General features: G+C 33.1%; 1 protein-coding gene across 1 annotated transcript; it reads right to left on the reverse strand.

Annotated features, from left to right (window-relative positions):
- Nucleotides 1-8,853, reverse strand: LOC100796648 (actin-related protein 2). The gene is made up of 15 exons (XM_003549029.5): nt 8,692-8,853; nt 8,419-8,529; nt 8,148-8,282; nt 7,995-8,066; nt 7,619-7,697; nt 7,276-7,325; nt 5,692-5,795; nt 5,540-5,608; nt 5,396-5,459; nt 4,387-4,455; nt 4,069-4,152; nt 2,030-2,088; nt 1,319-1,385; nt 600-683; nt 1-505 (listed from the first exon to the last, which is right to left on the reverse strand). Exons 1-15 carry the CDS (start codon nt 8,731-8,733, stop codon nt 425-427), a joined length of 1,170 nt encoding a protein of 389 aa, XP_003549077.1. The 5' UTR covers nt 8,734-8,853; the 3' UTR covers nt 1-424.
- Nucleotides 8,854-9,865: the final 1,012 nt, after the last annotated feature.

Genomic DNA, 9,865 nt, shown 5'->3' on the forward strand with positions numbered 1-9,865 from the left:
TATTTTGTTGCACAGCTAGATTATATAATCCATTAGTTGGCTATTGCCAACTTAGATGTGTAAACTATTCCTTAACACAAGCTCTCTCGACAAAGTAAAACGAACATGTAACAGTTACAAAATTTACAATGTACTCTTTATTCAAGATTATGCCACATAGTTGCAACAATTCTTGTTACAAAAACAAGATACAAAAATTCTCTTGTCGTATCTATCACGAAAACATAGTGCGTATAACAAATTACAACTAGCCCTCGCCCTCTAGTAGCCATAGGGACAGCTACACAAGGCCAGCAGCATTTAATGCAAGCTATTTTAGGAGGCAGTTTTAAAAGCTTTGAATATTCTTCATCACTCAGCCTCTGGTGCACTTTTGCTTCCCAAAATTGATATCCCATTTTCAGAGCAATCACGGACCTCAAAGTCATGCCTGGCCACACCTGCTAAGACAAGCAATTCCTTCTTCTAGATAATCTTCCCTGTTAATCCAAAACTCTGGTGCATCCTGAGTTTTAAAATATGTCAATAGCTTTCACATCTACATTGACAGATAAGCCTATGCCTAGAGAAAAACCAAAACATTAACAACTAACTCATACCTTCATTATTCCTGCAAGGACAGCACCTCCAAGGTACACCATGTGCTTCCTACGTGGTGGATCCTCAATTCTTAGTCGTAATTTCTGATCACCATCAGAGCAGAAAAGATGAGAATAAGGGAACAATGAGTTGGCCTAATTCATGATTACAAAATCTCAAACATCACACACTGTTTCTCTTTCTCCTTTAAAGCACATTTATTTCCTTAACTTATATGGTTGTCTGTTGCTGTCATTTTTGGAGGAAGTACCAAAAAGAAAAGAGATAGATCCAGGACTAGACAAAAGCTTCAGATTTAATTCTTTTTTAATTTTCTAGTGACATCACATTGGGACAGAGGATGTTTTGCTACAATCAAGATTCAAAATCATGAGATGGGAAGAATCTCACAATTTTAGACATGGCACATAATTTGCGGCCATAAGACCAGATTTAATTCAAGAGCCCCAACCTTTTTCCTTCCTTTCAGGTAAATATCTGCAGATTTAACTCAACCAACAACACAATTCTCTCGAGGTATTCTATAGCTTGTCCCGATAAGTAACTCTAATTAGATAATATGTATTATTAAATAATAAATAAGTACAGGATAAACTTGGTGGTTGTTTCTAAATTAACAAGCAAGCTTAAATTACAGAATAAATGTGTCTTCAATAATCCACATGCTAAATAGGATACACATGCAGAAGCAAAATGAAAAGAAGAAACCTAAGCTTACCTTCAATCCATCTCTGTTACCCTTCAGGACAACATCAAGATAACGATCAAGTATTTCTTTTTCCAATCTGAAAAATGGGGACAGAGGAAGAACATAGATTTACCAACTTCAACTTGGAAACACATTATAAAGGGGAAAAAAGTAATTATAGAAAACCAGACTGCATCCCCGCCAGATAAAAGGAGGAAAAGAACTGAAGAAGAAGGACATCCAGAAAAGTTTATTTAAATCTTGATATTTAAAACAATCTAGAATCTAGAAATATATATCACTTAATCCGTAACAAAATGACTAGAACTTTAAATTGGTATACTTAGGTAAGTATCCTAGCTTGCAATATGTCCAGTTTATCAACTAAAAAAAAGGAATCCGGTTGTTAGTTCTCAAAAAATCAATATAGAGTTCTAATAGGTACTTTCAGTCAAAGAAAAATGTGCTTAGGAGTTACTGTAAACATTCTGAAAAATGGACAATAGGCAATCACAAATATGTAGCCATACAGATATGACATTAACTGTCACTATACAGTTATATTAACATTGACATGGATCTAGCAGAAAAACATACTAAAGGATTGAGATTAGTATCATGTGCTACATGTGAAGACATATAATAATAATAATAATAATAATAATAATAATAACGAAAAAATTCAGCAACACCAAAGATTAAGAACAATTAGAGCCAAGGAAAGAAGAAATAACAAACTACCGGCTTGGTAATCCAGGATACATGGTGCTCCCTCCACTTAAAACTATGTGTTGATATAGCTGCAAGACAAAACTTCACAGCATAAATAAATTGCACGACATTTTCAAAATACAATGACAGAGGCAGGAGTGCTCTGTGCAGATTATAGAAATCGCAAGACCCTCTAGAGCTGCAGTGGCTATATCCATAATAAAGGAATATTTTAATGATAGTTATTTGGACAGATGGCAAATGACAATGCAATTTAGTCATGACCCATGAACGAATACAAATAGCATCTTGTAACTAGAGATGTGACGTGACAAATCAAAAGATTAATACAAAGATTGAGGACTTGCTTGGTTGAGTAGGTGGGAAGGTGGAAAACTGAGGACAGAGTGAAACTATTTTCAATAAAATAAGACTAAAATTGGGTTATATTTTTCACCTCAAATTTTTATACCAAGATAAAGTGTTTTTCATTCAAGCCAAAGAGTCCCTTAGTATTGACAGACAAAGAGTACATGAGAGGCAAAAACTGCTTGAGAGACTTGTAATACTTTAGCAGGGAATGACAGAAGACAGAAGAAAATTCATGTAAGGCAGGGCGAGTGACTGAAATGAAGTCATAACAAGGTAGCCATACTGGAAGGTTAGACTGAATCATCTACTTTCAAAAGGAGCTAATGCTTTTTGGGTAGCTTGGTTTGACACTACTTTACACCCAAAAAGATGTTATGTCTGAGTAAAATTGGAAGATTGAAGTCTTCTTTCATTTTTCAACAATGAAGTAAGACTAAACTCGAGTGATTCACTACTAATCACATGGAAACTCCAAATTCAATAAGTACAAGGGACTCTTAAGTATCTAAGTTGAGACACATGCAAAAAAGACAACACAGTGGATCCAACACAGAAGATTTATGTACTGGGTAGTTATTTATTTCTTTTTTGAAAGATAAATTTTTTGGTATATCCTAGGTTACTAAATATTTATATAGTTATATTAATATTGAGTAACCTTGGATCAGGAAATGGTCTCTTATGAGATGGTGTCTACCATTTGTATATAGGTTTGGGTACCCTTTGTACCCTACAATATCAATATATATCCTTAATTTGCTGACTAAAAAAAACGAATAAGATAGTTGATTGAAAGTTGAAAACAAGAAAAATCTGACTGGTATGTGACACATTTATACTAGGAAAAAAGAATAGGCTGAATAGGCGGGAGCTAAATGGAGGTGATGGACCACGTGCGTATGAAGAGGCAAGAGAAATTGGAGAAAATGATCGCTGCAGAGAACATGCCAATGGAGTTCATTAGAAGAGAGAAGGAAAGCTGTAACAACCTGGACACTGGACAGCTATACTGAATTGCATTGAGGTAATGATAGCACTGGACAGCTATACTGAATTGCATTGAGGTAATGATAGCACGTTGAAATTGAATCCTAAGCACATAACTGAAGGTGCCTTATCAGGAATTTTTATTGGGGAGCAAATCTACATGCTGAGTGGAGAAGGAATTCTGTTGTGATACCAGAATTGGGTGGCAAAAATATGGATGGGGGTACGGGAGGAAGGAAAGGGCAGGCAAATATTGAGCAAGGAAAGCATTGGATGGTTGCAGCATTCTGTTGTTTTGCAGAATCTCGTTGTCATATCCAGTCATCTTCAGCATTTAATAGAGAGCTATCTCAGCTCGTAAGGAACATGGTCTCCCTTTTCCTCATTCTAATTTTTCAGAATTTAAAATAGAAGAAGAAAAATATATTTCAAATTATCAAAGAAGAAAAGTATGGTCTGCCTTATCAAAGAAAAATAAAAACATTTTTCCAATTAAAATTAGGAGGAAATGAACTCAAAATAGAGGTGGTGCATCTAATAGCTGTCATATTTCATCTCAGAAATGGTAGCCTTAATATTATTTCACACTTCCATTGTCAAATTTCAATTTATGGAAGTTAGTCTAATCATTTCAAGCCTAAATTAGTGATTTTTTTTCTGTTTTTACCTAAGAAAAATATATAAAGGAATATAGATTTCAAATATCATACCATCATCCGGTTGTCAATATCCATTTCCTGAATGCAGCGAAAAACCATGTCAGCCATTCCATCACCTTCTACATCTATAAGTTCCTGTGAAAAGAGGAAAAAGTCATGCAATCATAAGCCAGCAAATTACACTTACACACTAGCTAGAATTGCAGAGTCACATCGTGAAAATACTTTAGTCATGTTTAAAAAAAAATTGCCATAAATGATTCTGATAGGATTTGAACTTTGAAGAGCTGTCTTTTAAAGAGGCGGAAAATAAAGAATATATGACTTTAACAATAGAAAACATAAGTCAAATGAGCACCAAACACCTACCGGAGTGAAAAGAGCCTCAGGAGCCTGGAACCTTTCAGTGCCTACTTTAATGACCCTTCCATCTGGAAGCTGATTCAGAGGGGTAAATCAATATGTATAAAGGGGAGAAAAGGAAAGACTATTATGAGATTGATATTGACTTGATACGATGTGATCATACAACCTAGAGTACTAACCCTTAATTGTACTAATCATGATCCTAACTATATAGGAAACAAATCATGAGATAAGAAAATATGATAACCAATTCTAAGAGATAATGAGGATATAGGGAAACTAATCCTAAAGGATAATCTAAGATTCTGAGATAAGATCAAAATAATATTAGATATTTTCATATATTCTAACAATATTAATAACAGTTACCTTATGCATAAATGAAATTTGGAGGGGAGGGGAGAGATTTTTTTAATCCTACATTGTTTAGTTCAGAAATTTAGTAGCAAGGAAAGGGGAATGAGGAGGCCAAATCTCTCCCCTTCTATTTTTTCCTCCCTTCCAATATTAGGGGGAATTGAAGGGAAGGGAAAGTGGTTTAGAATTTTTGTACTATGCTGACTGAAATGTGATAAGGTTTTATTTTACCTCCCGTCCCCTTCACTAATGCTTATTACGGTTAACAATATATTACTCATATTTTCCCTCCCCTCCACTTCTCTTGGACCAAACCAAACAAGGGAACCCTCTCCTTCCATCCTTTAAACCAAATGCACTACAAGTGAGTGGACAACAACAACAACAATAATAAATAATAAAATAATAAATCCTATATATTACATGCATGAGTTATGGCACAAGAAGTATGAATGTAGTTACAGAAAGTCTTGAAAATCATATGAAAAGAAATGCATCAAAGAACAGATTAAAGGATTAGCAAAACATGAGTCTCCCATCCCTCTATCGTCAGGCAAGCCTTAGCCATTTTAACCAGAATTGCCAACTAAAACAATAATTATTTACACGGAACTAGTCACATAAAGATTTCAAGAAATCCAGGATACCAACTTACAGTATAATTCTTAACAAGGATAGTGGTCTCAAGCCCCAATTGATATTCCCTCTTGTAGTCATAACTGCAGGAAAATAGATGTACCTGTTATGGAAAGATTAAAGGACACAAGAAATCAAGCGTGGCTTGAGATCTGTAGCCAACCTTATATAGCATAGCTTCTCTTTGATTTCCCTAACAGTCTCAAAATCAGCATTCCTATTTAGTGCATACCTTAAGGAAGAAAAATTATGTTCCAGTTAGAATTGAAGCATACATAAGATATTACAACTTTAATGAAAGGAGTTAGCCTCTACCCCCTCCTTGAAAGCAAATCAACAAGATAGGAGGTTATATGTCGACCAGCAACATTCATTCGTTTAGTTAGATGAGGGAAAGAATAGCCATCAACAACTGGAACCTGGAAAATAAACTTTCATTATTAACAGCTTTGGACTGTATACTTTAAATAATAATTTGGTATCATTGTAATGGCAACATACTGAACTTGTTAACCACCTTTTGCTCTCTTAAACCATGGGTCGTACAACATAACACGTGTGTGTGATTACTGATTGGTGATCAGTTAGTGTTTCATTCATAAATTATGCTTCATAATCATTCAGGAAAAAGGAAATAGAATAGAGAGGTCCCCATTCTCAAGTCACAACATTTCACTTTCACCAGTTCAATTTTGCTTCAAGAAAATTCCATGGGGAGAGTAATAGTTTTCTCTTGAAGAACTGATTTAAGTTCTCTACATAAATCTTAAATTATCTCCAAACTGCAAGAGACCATTAAGAATGTGTCTGGCCATGATACATTGTTACTTGCATAAATTCATTGACCAACACACATACAACAGTATCAAAGCCAGTCATTTTGTGAGTTGTATGCAGGCTCTCCTTTCTCGGTTGTTGGACCTATATAGAATAAGATCCTCAACCTATTGATCCTTAGTTAAATGGCCATCACAATGTGGGGAATCCATTCAAATGTACCTCAGAATTAGCAGTAACTATAAGTAGGATCAAGATCACCCAACACTAGTGTATGGCTTAGACACTTGTTATACTGATAACTGCTGACCCATATATATGAAAGAAAAAGGAAACATGATGTGTCCAGACTGAAGGAAGTTGGGTTAATATCAACAATGAAGGCATAAGGGGTGACAGAGGAATTGTAACACTATTTCTAATTTTTGTCAACAAATTCATTGTTAGAACACCAATATACACACATTTAGGATTCAAATCAACTGACACCGGTGTAAAAGTACAGTAAGTTTTAACACTCTTTAAAAATTATTTAAAGTTAAAGGACAAGCTCACAAATCCACCATGGAATTTAAAACTTTCATCGAACAAATAATTTTTTAAAAGTATATATAATGTATTGATAACAAATAAATTTGCAATCCCATCCATAAATATGAACAATGCTAAACAAACTAATGATGATGTTCATGCACTGAATTGAAAGAAGGAAAATATGATATTCACATAAAAAGCAAGGGTGATGGTTAACTAATGAGCATCCAACAATTTAGAATCCAACAAGCTCATCCAGTACCAACTTTCCAATAGAGATTGCCACTCAACATGGTATTTCTGTATCAATATTTGATTACTTGTTAAGAATAACATACAATATTATTTAGAAAGATATATGACATTGTCAAATGTTTTAGTTACACTACCCAATTCATCTAAGATTAGTTGTAATGATCAACAAGGGCATAAACTTGTAAGGTTTGACATCATAATATTTATATACAACTGACATGAAAGGCTACATTCAAAGAAATCAAAAACAGAGATTAAAAAACAAGAGATAAAACCTACTGTCATTATAGTGGTCAGCATTATAATTAAGTGGCATAGAAGCTAATTAATTACCACATGAGTGACACCATCACCCGAGTCAATAACTAATCCAGTCAGCAAACCTGAGACAAGTAAAGAAATGTTAAAGTGCAAGCTGATAGAAGGCACAAAGAGAAACTCCCTATTATACAAACAAATCTTTGCAAATTATGACACGTAATTTGACCAGATATGATGTGCAAAACTGTAACAGAGTATAAAACAACTACAGTTTATAAACAACTATATGTTATAACTTACAATTAAAATCGGTATTTCCAAAGATGGGTAATAAGAGTAATGGGGAGTAAATTACAATCAGGGTGAGATTATAAAGAAAAACAAAACATCAACCTTCACTCATCTCTATAAGCACCTTGAGCATATAATGTTAGAACAGCTTGGATTTGGATAAACACTCCAGCAAAATTGTACTTCTCAAACATCGTCTCAACCTGTCAGGCCAAATCACATAAAACAATAATATTTAAAATAATTAAGAGTTTCATTTTCATACACCATCAATATAAAAACTTTTATACTATCAACTAAATAGAAATCACCTTATATATGATTCTTGAAGTAATTATTACAAAAGTAAACAATCTTAACCTAAATGGCAATCTATGATTATATGACAATGTAAAAAACTTTACGTTATCAATGCATTCTAACTAAATTCAATAACTAAATATAGGATACATTAGCTCTTTTAGTTTCTAAAACAAAGGCAACAGAATCAGTAAACAAACCATTTGTTCGCGATTCTTAGAAGGATTAAGAGGCGGGTCGGTGAGTAGAATCTTACAGTCCTGAGGGTTAATCTGTCAAAACACGACCATTTTACCAACTGACGAAGCAACAATACTTAAAAGAACATTCAAAACTAAGCACCAGAAAGTCACCTTCAATTCATTGAAAAACGCATGATCCCAAACATGGCACATATCATCCCAGTTTTGCACAATGCCGTTGTTCACAGGATAAGATATATCAAGCTGATGCCGCAAGTCTGCACACCCTTCTCCAACAACAATATCCTAAGCACAACACACAATGTACCAATCTAAGTTCATATCATAATCAAAGCCATAATAATAACAAATAACAATAATAACAAGTCATAAGAATAACAACAACCACTTCTTAGTGAATTATTGGGTTTGGGATATATACCTTAAGCGCCTGCTCGGTGAGTGATTCTTCGTAACGGAGCATTGGCCTTCCCACCACACAGGGAAAAACCGATGTGGGGAAATTCTCCCCAGCAAAACCACACTTCACATACTGCATTCACAGTATCAGAAATAATAAGAATAACTTTTAATATAATATCAGAAATATAACACCGTTCGGATCCGTGGAAGTAAATGATGAACTAATTTGACGGATTTTGCAAGATCCGTTGCAATGCAAAGGGGTGTGAGAGAGAGAGAGAGAGAGAAGTACCCCGGTTCCGTTGTCGCAAACGACGACGTTTTTGCTGTCCATGGTGCGCTTGGTCTTCAGTCTTCAGGTGGAATGCGGTTACAGTGCGTTTTGCTGCCTTTTTGTTATTAACACTTTGGGCCTTTTGCCGGAGATGCCGTACAAATGCCGCAAGGGGTGGGTGGTGGGGTCTACCTCTTCTTCTTGGTGCATCTACTAGTCAAGGGAAATGAGCGAAACGACTCTATTGCGTTGTCGTTTTACTTTTTTTTTCTTACAAAAAATGTACAAAATTCTTACAAACAACTAAAACTCTTCTATGGTATAATTTTGATATGATATTATTAATTAATTAAAAATTATTTTATGTATGCATTTTAAAATAATTATCACTATAAGACTTAATGATATATATATATATATATATATCATATTTTTAATATTCGTTTTGGTGCTTTTTATTTAATATTTTTACTCGTTTGAATAATATTTTGCTCTCTTATTATAGCTTCTTCCACACTATGGGTTTAGATTTATTTTAATAAAATTGAATTTTTCTTAGTTGTTTGTCTTGTAAAGATTTTCTCATTTTTTAATACTTATCAATAATATTTTAATACTTTTTTATATTTAAAGATCTCAACTGAAATAAGTTAATACTATTTATCATGTAAGATATATCATATTCTAATTTTATCGTATAATTGTTTTAATATTTAAAATATTTAGAATTTTTTATGCAAAAAATTTAGAATATTTTTCATTATTATAAAATTGAAATGTAATGTTTTTTATGCGGGTTTAGATCAATTTGAATGTGACATTACATTTTAATTTTGTGATGAAAAAATATACTAAAAATTCTACAAGGATAAATTATAAACATTTTTTTATATTTATGAGAATATAAAATGTATTTTAGCTTTTCTATATTTAAAAATCTCAAGGGAAAAAATTTTCATTTATTTTATAACTTTAGTCTAATTTCATGTCTCAAATGAAATACACCCAAAAACAATAATCGTTTTAAAAAACGGTAAAGAAAACATAGAGAAATCCAAGACATTTATTAATTAAATCATTTAAAATTTATAGTTTTGTTTCGATTTCTTTAGAATTTTAAATATTTGGCTTTTTAATTTTTATTTTTTTCATTTTCAATTACAAATTTAACTACAAATGAAGTTATATATTA

The sequence above is a fragment of the Glycine max genome, chromosome 16 (assembly GCF_000004515.6).
Source record: "Glycine max cultivar Williams 82 chromosome 16, Glycine_max_v4.0, whole genome shotgun sequence".
NCBI classification, from domain to species: domain Eukaryota; kingdom Viridiplantae; phylum Streptophyta; class Magnoliopsida; order Fabales; family Fabaceae; genus Glycine; species Glycine max.

Coding starts and splice junctions, on each gene's coding strand:
- LOC100796648 (XM_003549029.5), bottom strand. CDS start 8,733: ATGGACAGCAAAAACGTCGTCGTTTGCGACAACGGAACCGGG. Junction 7,698..7,994: donor CTAAGAATCGCGAACAAATG/GTTTGTTTACTG, acceptor TTGGCCTGACAG/GTTGAGACGATGTTTGAGAA. Junction 684..1,318: donor GTAACAGAGATGGATTGAAG/GTAAGCTTAGGT, acceptor GATGGTGATCAG/AAATTACGACTAAGAATTGA.